Source organism: Hydra vulgaris, chromosome 12 (genome assembly GCF_038396675.1).
Source record: "Hydra vulgaris chromosome 12, alternate assembly HydraT2T_AEP".
In the NCBI taxonomy this organism is placed as follows: domain Eukaryota; kingdom Metazoa; phylum Cnidaria; class Hydrozoa; order Anthoathecata; family Hydridae; genus Hydra; species Hydra vulgaris.
This window is the reverse complement of record NC_088931.1, coordinates 9,348,302-9,367,500: the sequence shown is the minus strand read 5'-3', so window position 1 is coordinate 9,367,500 and position 19,199 is coordinate 9,348,302. Positions and strand designations below refer to the sequence as shown.

The window sequence follows — 19,199 nt, the reverse complement described above, 5'->3', positions numbered from 1 at the left end:
TGCTTTCCACATTTTCTAGGCTAAAGTTTTTTTTCATTTAAAGCCATAGCTAATTCAAAAGCAATATTAAACCAGTTTATAGTGAAATAAATCAATACCAAGTTTAATTTCTTGAAGCATGTTTATTTAATTATCAATTGCAAGACCCTGAAATTTGAGATACATTGTATTGGTTATCTTGGAGTCTAATTGCAATTGGAAAAAAAAATTCAATCCATCAATATTTTGTTTAAGCTAAAGATACATTGAAAAAAAATCTTTTGCTAAAAAAAAAATGCCTAGACTTTTTCAATTTTGAACTTAAAAAGTATAACAGATACCGATTAGCTTTGCTTGACCGACAGAAAGATAATTATTTAAACGTGCCCATATAATTTTGGACTAAGGACGCATTTAAATAACTAAGGATAGTCAAGCTTAAAAAATCTTTATGAGTGTTATAGTTACTGTCTTTATACCTAAAAACAATAGACATCTGTCTAAGACTGACATTATCAGATGCTTCATCAGCTAAAATTGAAAAATACTTAATTTTATTGATTTCAGAAATAAGAGTCTCCTCAAAAGCCTTACCACAATACTCTATAAGTTAATTTTGTGTGGTTTTTTTTTAAAGAGATAAAAATGCAATATTTTAATTATTTACATTTATAGCAAATGACAATAGAAATTGTTTATGTAGCTTTGTGGCAAAACTATTATTAACTAGTATTAACCTGTTGAATATAATAAGAATGTTATAGTTAAATATCATAAGAATGTTAAAACACTAAGCACAGAAACAGTTGTATTTAAGTATATATAGTTACGGTTATAAAAAGCATGTTATCTTTTTTATAAATAAATATAGTTTGTGAAAACATAGTTAAAAAATGTACCTTAAAGCTACAAAACCTTGACCCATTTTGAAAGATTGGTATAAAAGCATTCATATCAGGGCATCTTCTAGCCAAAGATTTAACAATAAAATAAACTGGTGAGGTATTTAAACCATTTGGTTTTGTAAACAATTTTTTTTTTACAACATTTTATGTTTTAAATAGCATCAATAGCATTTGGAACAGTATTTCTTCGAGACATATCCACCATAATTACCAACTTACTAGAAATGATAAAGGTGCTTGGGTTATTTGAATATAACTGGGCATAAAAAGACTGGGAAATAAGTACAGCCACAAGGCAAAAAGCAATCTCGCCACGAGCTTCGAGTGTTGACCGCATATGACTTTACACTAGAAACATATTACTTTTAAATAAACAATAATTAAGTCGGCCAATGCTGTAAAATCAGGTCGTTTTTGACTTAGCCACAGAGCTATTTTATACAGTGCAATGACTGATCTCTTTTTTTAATTTGTTTTTTTTAGGTTTTATTAATTGCTTTTATAGCCAATTTGTCGTAATTAAAAGTGATTATTTTTACTTTGAAAATATGTTGGAATACTATATATAATTTTTTACTTCGTTGAATTTTTTTAGGTGTAGCCTTAGCCACAACTCCTATACTCTAGATCCGCGTCTGATATTATACATCTATAATTTTAACTGAAAGTTAAACAATAAAATGTAAAAATTAGGAAACTCTCAGAAGCCTATTATTATTCCATAAAAAAATATTGATAGCTAACCTTTTTTAAAAATATTGATAGCCAATCTTTTTAAAAAAATATTGATAACCAACCTTTTTTAAAAAGTATTGATAAATAACTTTTTTTAGAAATGAAAATGTTTGATGAAAGTTTTCTTGCTTTAAAGATGATTTATGACCAAAAAGAGGTCAGAGGATAATTTTATAACTTATTTTTAAATTTAACAAAATTTTTTTTATCTTAGTTGCAAATTTTCTATTGCATTTTTTTAATTTAACAAATTTTAGAATGTAATTCAGTCCAGGCCTCAAGGCCTTTTATTTGCAAGTAAATACATTTCTCTTGATGATTTGTGGGATAAATGGCAAAAAAACGAAGGTTTTTTTTTTTTTTTTTTAATAATAATTTTTATGATTTTTTATTCTTAACAGCTTTTTAATTTTTAATATTCAGCTTATAATTGGAATAATAGCCAGTTAATTCAATGGCTCACAAAAACTGTTGAACTGCCGCAGTATCAAGATATCTTTCACACATTGAAGGCTACTGGTAAATACATACCAAGGTAATGGAGTTGAAACTGATTGTTATTATTGGTTTATTTTTCTCGTCCTTTTTAAAATCAAGTTGGTATATATTTAGGTTAACTGATGAAGATTTCTTAAAAAATATTAGTATATCTGTCCCATTGCATCGAAACACTTTAGCTAAAAATTCAGCTGATATTATATTGCGTGGATTATCAAGTAAGTTTTATATATAAAAAATTATAATTTTTTTTTCACTTTCACAATCTATGTATTTTTTTAAACATTCAAACAATTATCAGACCAACTATAAAACATATTCAAATGAATAATAAAATCATAAGATTCAAAAATAAAATAAAATCTAGCCCAAATTAGTTATAAATTACACAGGTCAGCAAAAAAAAAATTTTTTTCTGGTGCCGAATAAACAATTTGTTTTTTGTATAGCATTTCTCATTTTGATTTCAAATATGCAACTCTTTTTTTACCATCACGTCAAGTTGTAAAGATATTTAGGTTCAAATATTGAGTATTTAGGGTCCCTAATAAAGTCCCTAATATTGTTGAAAAAAAAGTTATTTAAAAGTATGTCAAGCTGGGTCTCAAAAGAAGCATATTTTCATAGAAATTTTAGAAAACATAATTATTTTTTTTAAAATTTATTGACAAAAAAATTATGTGAAAAAATGCTAAAGACTCTTAAAAAAATTTCAGCAGAATGTTATTTAGCAATTATACAAAAAATACTTATTTTTATTACAAATGAATAACATTTTTAAAATCTCTATGAAAATATGCTTCTTTTGAACAATTTTTTTTGTTGACCTGTGTTATCCAAACCAATTATAACATTTAAATAGTTATAAACAAACGAACATATTTTAAATTTAATTAGGTATGTTGGACAAGAACTTTCTTGCAATCAAAGCTGTTCATGAGCAATTGGACGATGATAAAGATGGTGAGATTGATTTAGAGGAATCTTCTGAGGTGCATTTAAATAGATTTAGTTGTTAAACATGTGTTCATAAATAAAGTTTGTAAAAGTTTAACAATGCTTATGAATATGTTCACTGAAACTTTATCTCTATACTCATAAGTTCTTAAGAATTGCTTTTGTAAATTATTAATGTACTTCTAAACTCATTGAAATTTTAGGTCAATACTTATAAGTTCAATAAACATACATACATACATACATACATACATACATACATACATACATACATACATACATACATACATACATACATACATACATACATACATACATACATACATACATATATGCATACATACATACATACATACATGAATACATACATACATACTTACATACATACCTACATACATACATACATACATACATACATACATACATACATACATACATACATACATACATACATACATACATACATACATTTATACAAACATACATACATACATACATACATACATACATACATACATACACACAAACATACATTTATACAAACATACATACATTAGTGTTTCACAGGAAAACATGCAATTGTACGCAATTATATGACCACGCAAAAAATACTTTGTTTTGATGATTTAGCCACGGCTTTTGACATGTTTTCAAAATTTAAAAATGCACTAAAAAAAGTTGCTTAAACTTATCTAAAAAAAAGTTTATTTAAATCATTTTTTAAATTACATTCGGAATAATTTTTGCATGTATAGTTCATTTAAATCATGTTTTTAATTACATTTGGAATAATTTTTTATCTTTATTAATGTTTAGAACATTATTAAACATTAATAAACAAAGAACAATTTACTTTTAATGATTGTTTAAAATATACTCACACTTGATTTAAATTTTAGTTCTCACTTGATTTAAATCATCGCACTTGATTTAAATTATATTATCGTGTGTTTTTTTTTACTAAATTAAAAATATTGGTTTTCATGTAAATGTAAAACAAGTAAATAATTACGCTCTAAAAAACCACTTCATTCTTTGTTTTAAAATTTGAATGTTTTTTTTTTTTACTTGATTCAAAAGATTAACATTTATCATAAAAAATGCATAACTATATAAATAAAAAAGACATAATTATATAAATAAAAAAACAACAGTTTATTAATATTATTATAAAATTTCATAAGTATTTTGTAACTTCATTAAAAAGCATTTCGGTAATATAAAAGCATTAAAGATCAAACTTATCTAATTGTAACAGCTTTCTAAAACATTTGTCTTTTTTTTTTTCAACGAAATTTTGTTTATCTTTTCAAATGTATTAACTTTAATTATTCTTATATTAAAATTTGTTAAGAGGCTTTCTTTGTTGTAGAAAGTCATTGTTTATAAAAACAAAATTTTTTTTTATTTAATAATGTTTATTATAAAAATTGCATACTTAAACAATTTATATAATATAAATTTAAAAAGTTATATACAAATGTCATTTATACTTTAAAAAAAAATCATTATCAGTAAATTGTTATTGTATTAAAGAGCATTTTGCTAATAAAAAAGCGTTTTTTAAGAAGTTTTGATGTAATTTATTTCATCGAAAGTACAATTCAGAATATTTTTCATTCAGCACGTTTTTAAAATGCTTTTTGAAATAGCTGCAGTCAAATCGTCAAAGCAAAATGTGATTATAATAATGTGCTATCGCACATCTTCCTGTAAAACACTGATACATACATACATATATAGATACATACATACATACATACATACATACATACATACATACATACATACATACATACATACATACATACATACATACATACATACATACATGCATGCATAGGGGAAGTTCGTGTACCTAGGGCCTCCTTGTACCTAGGGCCACCCTACTTTATTTGAAATCTAAAAAGTTCTAAGTTATGCTTCTCAGTCAGGGGATTAGTTTAAAAAAAAATTATTTTTTAATCCTATTTTGATACTCAGAGAACACTGCCACTGCACGTTATAATTAGAAAATGCTTTTTGATGGTAAAGTTTTGCTGCTTTTATCTAATATTGTTTTACAATCCTAGAGGAAATGCTTTTCTATAGGTTCTAGTAGATAATATTGTTTGTTACTTAAGTACTAAATGCGATGTTCAATAAGTTTACTTTCAATGCGGATTTGTTAATAGATGGCGTTTTGCATAAGGCTATCAAGTCTTGTACCTAGGGCCATATAGTTTGCTTGTATCTAGGGCCATATGCTTGTTTCTCTTATAAAGAATTTTTTTGATCACGAGGTAAATAAATTCCGATTGGTGAAGAGCTTCTCCTTTTTTCGCAGCTGTTTTGGGAACACCATTTAATGCGTACAGTTTGTTAATTTTGCTCAGAATTATTAGTCAATTTAGTTATTGATATATGTGTTTCAATCAAATTGTGAACTTAATGTTTGTATAATTATCTACTTTTTTTTAGATACTTTACAGTGATGTATATCAATGTGATTTTTATATTTTAATTATGAGAGTTGTAAAGTTTGCTACACACCTTTTGTTATCTGAAAATGTTTTTGCTTTTGATATATTTATATTAAATCTCTGTGATTTTTATTATATTTTAGTAGTAGTTGTAGTAATAGTTGTTGTTGTTATTGTTGTAGTAGTTGTAGCAGTAGTAGTAATGAAGAAGTATTTTTTTTTTTTTTTGTTATTATTTTAATATTGCATATTTACTTTTTAAATTCATAGACATTCAGGTATTTTGATCAGGTAAATTTTGTTTATTTTGATAATAACTTGGTATTTATTAAATTTATCTTTACACATTTTAAAAATGTGTAATTTGTTTATATTTTACTTTAAAAATATTTGAGATTTTTTTAACTATTTTTTTAGATGCCAAGGAATAATAATGGAAAAAAGCATTCAAAACCTAATGTAGATAGTGTAACTCTTGTTGCAGAAGCAGTAATAAAGGATGAATTTCTGGTTAGGACTGCAGCACGTCATTTTAGTATCAGCAGAACAACACTCAAAAGACATATAAACTTTTGTCAGAAGATTAGTTCTAAAAATACTGAACCAAAGTATCAATATTTTAACTAATGTGCTGTTTGGAATGTATTCTCTAAAGATGAAGAAAAAGCCTTAGTTGAGTACCTTGTCATTGCAAGCAATATGCATTATGGACTGTCAAAATCACAGCTTAAAAAGCTTGCTTTTGAGTATGCAAAAGCCAATGCTAAAAAATATCCAACTCCTGAGATAAAAATAGTAAAGCTGGTGAGCAATGGTATTCTGATTTTATGTAAAGAAGTAATAAGTTTCTTTCACTAAGGAAGCCACAAGTTTAGCAAGAGCCACCAGTTTCAACAAAGCAAATCTTTCTTTTTTTTTTTTTCAAAATATCTTGAAGTCTTCTCAAAATATATGTTTTTGCCTGAATGCATCTTTAATGTGGATGAAACAGGTATTACAAATGTGCACACACCTGCTAAGGTTGTAGCCCGGAAAGGCAAAAATCAGATTGGGAGCTTAACTTCTGGTAAACGAGGAACTAATATAACTATTATTAGCTGTGTGAGTGCAATCGGAAATTTCATACCGATTTTTCCAAGAGTGAACTTCAAAAATCATATGCTGAAAGGAGCACCTCCAGGAACTAAGGGAACAGCACATATAAGTGGATGATCAAATGCTGAAAATTTTTTAGAGTTTTTGAAACATTTTACTTACCATATCAAATGTTCTGTAGATCAGCCAGTATTATTACTATTGGATAACCATGAAAGTCTACCAGTATTGAAGCAATTACTTTTGCTAAAGAAAATGGTATAATAATGCTTACTTCTCCTCCACATACCAGCCATAAGCTTCAGCCATTAAACAGAGGTGTTTTTGGACCTTTAAAGAAATAATACATCACAGCTCGTTGTGATTGGATACTGTCAAATCCAGGAAAGCCAATCACCATATATGACGTTTCAGAAAACATTGGCAAATGTTATCCTTTGGCTTTTACTCCTTTAAACATTCTAGCAGGTTTTCGTGTGTCTGGTGTATGGCCAGTTAATCAAAACATATTTACTGCTGATGAATATTTGAGTTCAAGTGTAACTGACAGACAAGATCCAGCATTAAATCATCCAAATAATTCTATTTCTGACAAAAAAAACAAGTTAGTTAAAGGTTCATCAATAAATTCACAAAACAATTATATTCCTGTGCAATTATATTCTTCAGCAATGGAAATAGACATTTCTCTATCAAAATCTGTTTTATGTATAACGTCAGAACAGGTCTGTCCTTTTCCGAAAGCAAAACCTCGTTTATCTAAAAGAGGAGGTAGAAAACCAGGTAAATGTTGAATTCTCACTGACACTCCAGAAAGAAACGCTATTGCGTTTCTTTCTGGAGTGTCAGTGAGAATTCGTGCAAAATTGGAAAAAAAAAAGAAAACTTGTTTAAAAATTTTTGATTTGAATGGAACCAGCAACATTAAACATTTTTAAATGTTGAAAACTTTAAGATTCTTTATAAGACTAGGTAAATTTTTAGAAAACAATGATTAAACAAATTTTTAATAAAATTCAAGTGGCTATCTTTGTAGTCTATTGATTATGGAGTTAAACCTAATTTATAGAGAGCAGCCTTAAGTACAATAGCTGGTGGTCCAAGGTATAATTAAAAGTCATTATACCTATATTAACACAAACTAATTAGTATAAAGATGTGATCATGTCAGTTTCACCATTTTTAGACAAGCCCTTGATTTGGGTTATTGAAAAAATAGGTCCTAGGTACACAAACTTCCCCTACATACATACATACATACATACATACATACATACATACATACATACATACATACATACATACATACATACATACATACATACATACATATATACATATATACATATATATATAAAGAATTTTTTTTTATTACATAACACATATAACTCAATTTTTGTCCTTGGATTCAATGTTTTATATTTCAATTTTTTTATGTCTACAGACTGTAGAAAAATAGCTACATTAGGCAAAAACTTTGATTTTGTGACCACAGCATAAAGATTTCCTTTTATTGAGACAGAACAAGAAAAATATAATTAAATAAACAAAAACAGTAAAATATCACATAGTTCTTCTAGATTTGCATGTGTACTGTAATTGACTTTCACTAAATAACCCTCAAACGTAGTCCCCATTTTGTTTTTGTTATACTGACCTTGATATTGAGGTTAAAAGTCTAACACATCTTGGTGAAAATTCTTGACTTGTTGTTTTGTTGTTATGCAATGTTGCAGGATTTAATTTGAATTAAGTTATGAAACATTTTTGCTTTTATGGTCACAGAAGCTAAGTTTTTGTGGAACAACAGCTACTTTTTATTTGTGTTTGGCAAAATGGGTTAGGAAAACATATTTTCAACTCAAGGACAAAACAAGTATAGTGTTACATAGTGTAATTTATAGATTAAAATTTTATTAGTTAAAATTTTAGTTTATGGAGGAAGAATTGAATACCCCACGTTCAAAGCGACCATCTTCTCTTCACCAAACTGATAACCATATTTCAGTTGAAGAGTTGTGGGTAACATGGCAGAAAAGTGAAGGTATATATATATGTATATATAATCACACTGTCACATTTTATAAGCTTGCACTAGTTTGAGGGTTTTTTACAATAAATCATTTTATATATTTTTATTTTGTTTTGTTTTTATATAAATAAACTGTCCATATTTATATCAGATATATTTGTAAGTTTTTATTTAATGACTATTAGCAGTCAATTCTGAGTTAAAGAGTTAAGAGAGAATTCTAACCACAATAAAGTTGCATCCTCTATGTAGTAGTCTTCTTGGCCTTGGGGAGGTGAATAACATATGTAAAAAACATATGTATATATCATGTCTTCCCTGATAATATTGTCAAGTGAAAATATTTTATTAAAGATCTTTAACAAAATATGCAGCTAATGTTCACAGTAAAAAATCAATAATAGTTTAAAGAAAAAGTTGCTTAATTATGTTAACAACTTATCTGATTGGATAACTTGCCAACATAATACATTAGGCGTTATTTTTTTTATATATTAAATTTTGTATTAAATGACATTGTAAACCAGTTTTCTTGAAATTTGCATTTACTTCAATAAAAAACCCGTATATTTATAAGTTCAAATTTTGGCTTTTTTTTTTATTAATTTTATTACCATTTTTATAATGTTTAACCAATTATGATTTTAATTATAAACTTTTTGACTTGCCATAAACAATAAATTATTTAAAAAGAAAATTGTTATCAGTCTTATAGATTATTATAGTTATAACATTAAAATAAATAACAAAAAAATATTAAATAATAGTTATAAATATAAACTTTTATTTTTTTAGTTTATAATTGGACAATAGATGATGTTGTAAAATGGTTAAATGTGGTTGTTGGTCTTCCAAAATACGAGAAACCATTTCGTGAAAAGAATATCAGTGGCAAAGATATACCTAGGTACTTTTCACTTCTTGATACCTCTTCAGCTCCAGCAGTTGTTATACTGTATCTATCCATTGTTATTTTAGTCTCTCTGACTTTTTTACAATATTAAGAGCACTGTGTATACCACTAAATCTTTTGTGAATTCTTTTATAGACTCTAATCTCTTCTAATCTTTTTTATCTCTTTAATCTTTTTTAACTTGTTTATTATTTAACTACATTCATTGACACTTTACATTAAAATTTGTATTTATATTATTATTGTAGATTTCATTATTGCTGTTAATTTTTATGATCTTTTAATATAAATGCATAACATTTACTAATTCTATAAATAGCTGTGTTATTTATCAATGAGTTCTACAAGCAATTTGTAATTGTGCCAAATTTTTTCAGCTTTTATACTAAAATAAAAATCATGTTTTTATTTTTTCATCAGAATATTGTTTTCTACTAAATCTTCAGTTTTATTGATTTTTCATATTATAGTTATTCCTTTAATTCTTATATAAAATTTTTATTTCACTTTGTAATCTTTTCCACCTTTTATAATTGTTTTGAATCAAAAAAGATTGGATAGATTTTTATATAAAAAATATTTGTTTTGTTATCAAGTTTATTTTTTTATTTTGAAACAATATTTCATTTAAGGTTAACTACAGAAAAGTTTCTTGTTAATGATATTGGTATATCAGATACCATACATAGAAAAAAAATTGTTCTTCGATCTTCTGACATTATTTTATTTGGCATCCCTGATGGTAAGGTTCCAGTTTTTCAGATCTTTTTAGAATTATTCTAATTCTTTTAAATGAAAAAATTTTGAAAGGAAATTTTATTCCTTTTTGCATTATCTCTTGCAATCATTAAGTGATTTTATTTATAGGTGGTTTTTAATATGACTTATTCTTACTTTTAAATTATTGTATTCAGTACTTATATATTTTTAAAAAATGCAATGTTTTTATGTATACAGTTTAAAAAATTTTTGTATTAACTTATTTTATAGAAATCCCTGTGAGCTATTTTAAAGACATTATTGTTTTAAGCGTTATTCTTTTTGCTACATTGTTTTGTTTGTATGCTTTTCGAGAAAAAAAACGAACACAAAATCAAATAGAACAAATGACAAAAGATCTTGAATATTTGCAACTTGCAGAAGATAATTTAAAAAATATGCAAAATATGTAAGAGATCTGTTTGTAAACCTTTTTTTAACTCATCGTTGTACCTGCAATAACACATCAATAATTGCACCTGTCAACAAGCTATTCCTTTACTGTGCATATTGATTTACTGTAACTTTTTTTTTACTGAACATGTTAACTTTTACTTGATAAACTTTTTTTTACATGTTATCAGTTAACCTTTATTTACTGTGTTTAATAGCTTTTGTCAACTTTTATTTGCCATTTTTTTTCATTATCAACATTTTTACTTATCTGTAAATTTTTTTTTTTTAACTATGTTCGTTAAGAAACCTTTTATAAAAGATCTATTTTTTCTCTAGTCTTATTGTGCTGTCTATAATACATATTTTATTTCTAAATTGATTTTTATAATGCACTTTTATGTTTCATTTTTTTTTAGATTAGGGGCTTCAGAATGCAATGTAAATGATAATTATTACAGAGAAAGTCAGCTTATTGAAGAAATAGAAACTGCAAGGGTATATATATTTTTTTGAATTCCAGGGTATTGTAGTTGTTATAGGTACATAAGTGTTTACTGTTTTATGGGTTCAAGGAAATGTTTTTTTTTAATTGTGGCAAAGGTGTTTTAATGAGAATTATAGATTTTAATAAATTTTTACCAGTAAAATTTTTGTATCTTTTCTGTTATTGAAATGTAAGAAAAAAGTCATTATGATCTTTAAAATAATACATATAAATTTTTTTTTTAATTTAGAAAGAAGCTGAACTTTTACGTGTTGAAAAATATGGTAAAAATGAAGAAGATAAAATGAAATTGTCTATGATTGAACAAGAGCTTTCTGATGTTCGATTGCAATTGCTCAATGCACAAAAGCAACTTGGTAGTGCACAAATCAAGTCACCTAAAATGTTGCAAAAGTATTTGGTAATGACATACAAGAAAGAAACAAAACATTTTCTACAAAGAAAACAAATGGCGCTTAGTCAAATGAAAGAAGCTAAAGAAGCAGTAGGGTTTTAAACTTTTAATTTTTTATTTTTTTTTTGTATTATTATTTAAAGCGTTTATAGGAATATAGTTATAACTTTTCATTAAATAAATGCCATAAAGTTTCTTCAGAGTAGTACTTTCATGCACAATATCTTCCTATAACCCAAGTAATTATGTCTAAATAAATTTTCATGTGATTATTACATCTGCTTACTTTGTTGTTCCGAGTGGTGCTTCTGCTGCTAAATTTTTGATACAAAGTTTTTTATCACAGATTACTAAATCAAGTGTGTTTTTTCTGTGGTTCTATCTGCTTGTAAAAAAGTTAGAAAGGTTAACAGTTGCAAGTAGTGATTGACCGAAACCGAAATTTGAGCCGAAACCGAAAGTACCAAAATTTCGGTTCAGTTAAGCCGTAGCCGAAACCGAAACCGAAATTTCGGCCAAAACCGAAACCGAAATTTCGGCTGAAATCGAAGCCGAAATTTCGGCCGAAATTTGAAAATGAATGTTTAAAATCCCTGAACCTTTTATGATCACCAAATTAAAGCAAAAAAAAGCTATTTTACATATATCTAAGCAATCACCATGTAACATAGTTTGATAAAAACTATATGTCAAGACATTTCAATAATTAAAGGTAATAATTGAAGTATTTTCTCGACGAAATACAGAAATATAGAAGACCTATAGGTCTTATAACAGAGCACCGCAGAAGTGCATTCAACCAGGAAGTTTACGCCTCCTTCATTACCGTGACGCAAAAATGTATCCTAAGCTCGTTTTGAGCCTGGATCTCCTGCTTCCAAGTCAAGCGCTCTAACCACTGCGCCACGGTCGCACAAGAAACTTCAGACCTTCTTTAAAGTGTGAATCAATTTTTGAGATTTATAGGACTGCCGGTAGTTGTATTGCTTTTTCAGTTAAGAGATTTTTTAGAGTAAACCACTTCTTAAATGTGATGAAAGTCCGCTAAGTGATTGAAGTTTTGGACTGTACGATCCATGAGATATTTTCAAATTGCAAGTTCCGTATTTGAAATCACTAACTGTCACGGTAAAATGATTCCATAAACCAGTTTTTTATCGATTATTTTCCGTTGTAAAATTTAGCACTGAGAAACTTTTGATGAAACTATTACTTTGGGTTGCTTTACTTAAATGTTAATTCATTTTAAGAATGATTTGAGAATAGTAACTTAAAACTATTATGTAACGTGATTTCAATTAAAATTTTTACAATTGTTATAATTAAAAATTGATTTACTAACAAACGATTACAATTAGGAAACCGTCATGACCCCACTTATATTAAAACTTAAAAAAAATCTTATAAAAGTTTCGGTTCATTTCGGTTGCAGTTTGAACCAAAATTTTGGCCAAAACAGGAAAAGTAAAAAAATTGTTGAAGCAGAAATTTCGGTTTCGGCCGAAATTTCGGCCGAAGCCGAAAGTTTCCGTTCACTAGTTGCAAGAGTGCTTTATTCTGTATTTAGTTTGTGAATATTTTACCTGGGCTGTTTTTTTGGCCAGTTATGTTAGCTACTCTGTTAGAAGACCAAATTATATATGGGTAATAGAAATCGCATGCTAATATGAATGGGCTATTAATTTTTTTGTGCATGTGCACTTTTGTTTTTAAGCAAGTTTTTTCCAGGAGGTAGTCTATAGACGCATCCTAGTAAAATTGTTTCTGTAGCAGTTTTTATTGTGCACCATAATTGCTCACAGTTTTAAAGTATATACCTACTTTGCCGTAAAGTGTGTCTCTGTCTTGCTGCTTGATGTTGTAGTTAGTAAGGTTAGTTACAGAGTTCTCTGAGTTCAGAGAACCCAATTTAGTTTTCATTATTATGTCTGGTCTGTTTAATTCTGTTTGTATTTGTATTTTAGCTTATTTATCCTTGATTAGAGCTCATGCATTTGTGTAGAAGTATTTTAGTCTATTAATGTTTTCTGTTGAATTGTTATTTAGTTAATTATTGCTAGAGCCGGTAGTTGTATACATTATATATATATAGATACCTTGATTGTCACATGATGATGGTAGTTGTCATTTGTGGGCTGAATATCTTTGTGGAAGAATTATAGAATATTAATTAATGTCTAACTTTGGTCTAATTAATTGTAGTTAAGGTGAGTTATACAGTTTTCCGCTCCGGATATTTCAGTAGCTTTTTTTCTCTTCTTTTAATGTGTACCTCAAAGTCTTACCATTAATTTGATTTGTTTCTGCTTGAAATAAGAAACTTGATATCTTCTTATTTACTTCCATTATTTTGTTGGATAATGCAATTCCACTGATAGTGATTGCGCTTTTACTCTTTGTTTGGTATTGAGTTTTCTATACTATGCTAATGGCAAGCAAAGTTTCTGAATCAGACTTTTTTTTTTAGAGAGTTGAAAAAACTGGAGTTAGCTTTAGGTTGTTTGTTTTATTGGTTTTGTTTGATGTTTTCTAGTTTATCAGTGCTTTGCTCATCTTTAATGGTTTTTGTAATATTACTTCTTTGTATAGATCATTTGTCCTATTAGTAAACCCAAATTAACATGTAAATTTTTTTTTTAATATGTATATATATTATCAATATACGATTTCAAATTGTTGTTACTAATTACTAATAAGAAAAAATATATTTTTTTATAAATTTTTTTTTAAAGTTTGGTTTTTTTTAATCAAGTTTTTAGTAATCAAGTCTGTCTGTATTTTTTTGTTTATGTTTCTAAAATCTTGAGTTATTAATAAATGCAAGATATATTTTGATTCGTCTGTGATGAAAATTATTTTTGATTAAACTAAACAACATATCCAAGTGTTTTTTACTATACCACAGACTATCAGACCACAGACTGTCCTAATTAATTAAACTATATTAAAAATAAGGAAACAACTATGTTTGCAAAAGAAAAATGAACGAATTTTAAAAAGCCAGACAATACACAGTGGGGTGCTTCAATATAAACAGGCGGCCATAAATGAAATCTCTTTTAAAATTTAAAACTCTCAGTGTTATTTTGAAATGTGTACTGTAGTTGACTCCCAGAAAAAATTTCATCAAATTTGACTGAAAAACTGAGCCTTAAAGTTGAAATTTTGTAGAAAATTTCCAGAATGTGGATTTTATGAAATGAAATTATTACTTACTTTAAGAGTTAGTTTTCTGAACTAGTACTTTGTATTATGGGACTCGACTTCCATGAAAAATTTCATCAAATTTTAATTATGAATAGCAGAGAAATTTGATCTGAACATTGAAAATTACAAATTTTTTGTTAAAAATGTAAAAAAAAAAAATTTTTTACATTTTTAACAAAAAGTTTTTAATTTTTTGTTAAAAGTGTAAAAAAAGAAATTTATAATGCATTATTTATAATTTTTTAGTGCTAAAACATATTAATTATTCTATGTAATATTTAGCCTTAATCATCATTGTTTTCATCAGTAATTTTTTCTATACTGACATCAAATATTTTTTCTATACTAATATCAAATAATTTTCTTTCATTATGTTGTCCATGTCAATTCTTGCTCTAGTTGTCATATTACCAGTTAACAAACAAATATACTTCATACATAGCATGATGTATAAACAAACATACTTCATGCATAGCATGATGTATAAACAAACATACTTCATACATAGCATGATGTAGTTTTCAGCTTATACTTCATTCTTTTAGCTAAAGATAAGGAATTAATAATTTGTTCAGAAATATTCATTGCTTGCTTAAATACATTAAATGAGTTGGATTCTAAGAATTTTTTCTGTTTTGAGTTTCACTATCTCTGGACTAGAACTTGTTTCTACACTCTGAAGCGCCTTCGTCTAATGCAACAATGAAAGAGCTTAATCAAAAATGATATCAGTACCATGTGCAAGGATTTTGCGAATTAAAATATAAATACCATAAGAATCTAAGAAAATTTTGTAAGTTTCATTACAATACAGGGTTCATAGCACTCAGGGAAAACCTGGAAAACCAGGGAAAAGTTTTTAAAATTTAGAAAATTAGGGAATACCTGGAAAAGTCAGGAAATTTTTCTTAAAAATCTTTAATATCAGGGAAAACTCAGGGAATATTTTTTATTTTAATATTTAGATTGAAGTAACTTTGCAGTATCCAGTTTTAATATTGAAAGTTGCTCACTACAGTGGTTTTATAACGTTGCTCACTACAGTGGTTTTATAACATAGTAGCCATATGTTTAGATAAATGGATTACTCTAGTAACTATATGTTTTGGGAACAAGGATTCAGTTGTGAAAGTAATATATCCTTCAAAATAAACAAAGAAAAACACTTTCCAATGCACAAACTCAGGGGAAAAATACTTAAAAATATAGAAAAATCAGGAAATTATCAGGGAAAACTCAGGGGAAATGGATTTTTAAAACTGCCATGAACCCTGCAATAGTTTGCAAACTTAGTAGGATCACTAGAGTTATTGCAATTGATTAAAATAAGAATGTTACTAAATCTTATGAAATTTTTATCTATTCTGAGAACTTCACTTAACAATGCTGGATTTAAAAATACCTTACGACAGACATTGCTTGTTGTGCTGGTTCCTGCCTCATCAGATCTTGGTATATCCACCTTGGTTCTAAATGTGTCATACATTTTTTTTTAATCAACATTTTTCTTTCTATGTAATTATCTATAAACTTTTTAGTTACTCTCCCAATTTTGATTTTAAATCTATAAAATACATGTAGTAGACATTAAAAAAGTCAGATCCAAGCATGAAGTGGTGACATGTCATAAATTGCCTTCAAAAAGAGTAAAGCTATTTAGATTTCTAATGTCACTCATTTCATTTGGCTTGGTCTTTGCAGATTGAACAAATTCATATGAAGACGAAGTGCCTAATATCCTAGCTAATAATCATTTAATTCATTAAAAGTTCGGGGGGCAGCCAAATATTTTTGCAGTTAATAACATATTGAACTTTTAGTTTTTGCAAAACGGAAGAGATGTTTTGAACGGGTTTTTTTTCGGCTACATCGAAGTTAACTTTTAATGTTTTTGTAACAATTTTTTTGATTAAATGGCTGATTATCAAAATTTAAAAGATTCAATAAATTTACTTTTATTTTCATTGAAAATTCGATTTGATTTATATATCGCTTATATTATATATCGCTTTCAAACGATATATAATAACCTACTGTTCATTTGAATGTATCCCCTCAGCAGAATGTATTAAAAAGCGCACCTCCAATGAGGCAAAACCGATATTTTTATCTAAATATGTAACTTTGAATACCGATATCTTTGGAACAACAAATCAAATAAGACAAATATTTTGGGATTTTTTTATTTATAGTGTTAGCTTTTAATCTGCCTTGTTTCATCCGAATTGAAGCCATTTTTTTATGATTTTGTTCACCCTGCTTCCCACTGTGCAATAGTTAAATTATATTTAAAATTTTTATTTTTAAATTAATAAAAATTATTTAAAATATTTTTCAAGTAATTATTGGTTTTTATTTGTTCTCGAGTTACAGTTACTCTAATGTATACAGTATCATAAAGTTCCGTTTAAAGTTAAAGTTACTCTAATTTATAATGAAGTTCCATCTTATTTACTAATGTTTTTCATATTTTGTTTCTAGTTTAGTAAGTATTTTATATTTTTTTATTTAAATATATGTATTTTATTTTTTTAGTGTGCTAAAGTTTCCAAATCTCGGCGCTCTATGCTTGGCGTATTACGCTTAGCGCACAGCGAATCTATTGATGACGTCGATGAAAAGATAGTCACAGCTAGGTAATAGTATTTTTTATTTATTCAAACTTTGTTTGGACTTAAAGATGTTAGTTAAAAAAGTGGTAGTTTTTCATTTCATCCAAAAAAGACTTTGTTTTGACTTATTGAAACTTATTAAAAATAGTTAACGGATTTGTGATATCTTTGAAAAAAAAAAGTAACTTGATGTCTGGTCCATCATGAATGGTGTAAATTTAAAGCACTTGAGTGCTTTAAATTTACGTCTTAATAAAAGAGTCTAAAGACTCTTATTGCAGATGCTTTTTTAATATTTTTCAAACAAACAGCCCTCGAATGCTTTGTTATATTTATCTTTATTAAAAAAACTTTTTTTTTTCTTTTTTCTTTTTTTTTTTAAAAAAGAAATAAATTCCTAATGTCGTAAAATATAAATGCGAAAACAAAATTTATTCATTTAATATAATCTAATCACTAAATGATTAAAATATCAGTACCAAATGTTGGTACATTTGGTAAGAGTCCTGTGACGAACTTTTAACTTGTATATAATCAAAATACTATTGTATTATGTATGGTTTAATTTTGTCTAGAGCTTCTTTGGCGGAAGTCACAAATGATCTCCAAGAGCGCCAACACCGCTGGAAGCAGATTGAATCTTTACTAAATTTTGAAATAGTAAGTGGTATATTATTAAACTATTCCAACGAGTATGCTGAAAGAAAATATTCTGTTGAACGTGCACTTGCTGATGCTACAGTTGTCGCAACCATGTCTGATTGTTCTACCAAAGTTAGTAGAGATTCGGAGGACGATATAGAAATAGAGCAAATTAACTCTTGTAAAATGTCGGAACCCACTGCTGAATTTTATATTCAAAATGACCAATATATACCTAATAGATCCGATGTACAAAAAGTTTATCCAATATATGCAAAATCTTCAAGTGGCAATTCTCAAAATTCAATAGAAAATGAATTTAAATTTAGAGAATCTGAAAATGAATCACCCAACTCACAGTTTAAGCGTAAAGTTTCTATTTCAAATAGTGAGCGATCATTTTTCACCGAATCTTCTGATAACGATTTAAATAAGCAGAGAAAAGAATACTTTTCTCGAGGAAACATGTCATCTAAAAGCGAATCTATTAGTAGCATATCTTCCGATGCTCCGATGAATCATAATGGAAAGACTATTATTCGAGTAAACACGGAATCCAGTGCACTCGATGAAAGGCTGCTAAACATTACGCCGAATCTAGAAAAACGTTCAAAGAGTTTTACGGATATCCAAAAAGACTCTTCACATTGTTTTACAATGAATGAGAAATTGAACAATAGTTCTGGCTCATTGAGTCTCTCGATTTCCGACATCAAAAAGAAAAAAGGTTTTACTAAGTTATTTCGAAGTTTCAAAAAGTAATTTGTTTGTGAAATAGGTTTTTTCTGAATATGATTTGGATTTTTTTATTACAATTATCTTTTTTTGACTAAAATATGCGATAATTATTTTTTAGAATATATATAATTAAAAAAAGTTTCTTTCTGGAAAATACATAACTTGGTATACCAGGGATGTGGACATTGACGATGGATGTATACTCAAGGGATGTGGACATTGACGATAGATGTATACTCAAGGGATGTGGATATTCACGGATTAAGTGGAATAGGGGGGAGTCATTTTTTAGGAGGCGTCAAAGTTTGTTGTTTTGGCGTGATAATTAGTTGGTGGCTCCCAATATGTATTTAGCGGCAAAATGTTCTTC

General features: G+C 27.3%; 1 protein-coding gene across 3 annotated transcripts in view; it reads left to right on the top strand.

Moving 5' to 3' along the window:
- Positions 1–18,903, top strand: part of LOC100198735 (uncharacterized) — a 66,865-nt gene extending 47,962 nt beyond the window's left edge. For all 3 annotated transcript variants that reach the window (XM_065811474.1, XM_065811472.1, XM_065811473.1), the window contains 13 exons: positions 1,718–1,776; positions 1,877–1,967; positions 2,043–2,154; positions 2,232–2,335; positions 3,015–3,109; positions 8,564–8,675; positions 9,459–9,570; positions 10,209–10,318; positions 10,567–10,744; positions 11,148–11,226; positions 11,466–11,720; positions 17,373–17,473; positions 18,025–18,903. In XM_065811474.1, coding sequence (XP_065667546.1) covers positions 1,718–1,776; positions 1,877–1,967; positions 2,043–2,154; positions 2,232–2,335; positions 3,015–3,109; positions 8,564–8,675; positions 9,459–9,570; positions 10,209–10,318; positions 10,567–10,744; positions 11,148–11,226; positions 11,466–11,720; positions 17,373–17,473; positions 18,025–18,853 — 2,237 coding nt within the window. In that variant the 3' untranslated portion in view covers positions 18,854–18,903. The remainder of the gene's footprint in view (positions 1–1,717; positions 1,777–1,876; positions 1,968–2,042; positions 2,155–2,231; positions 2,336–3,014; positions 3,110–8,563; positions 8,676–9,458; positions 9,571–10,208; positions 10,319–10,566; positions 10,745–11,147; positions 11,227–11,465; positions 11,721–17,372; positions 17,474–18,024) is intronic.
- The last annotated feature ends 296 nt before the right edge of the window (positions 18,904–19,199 follow it).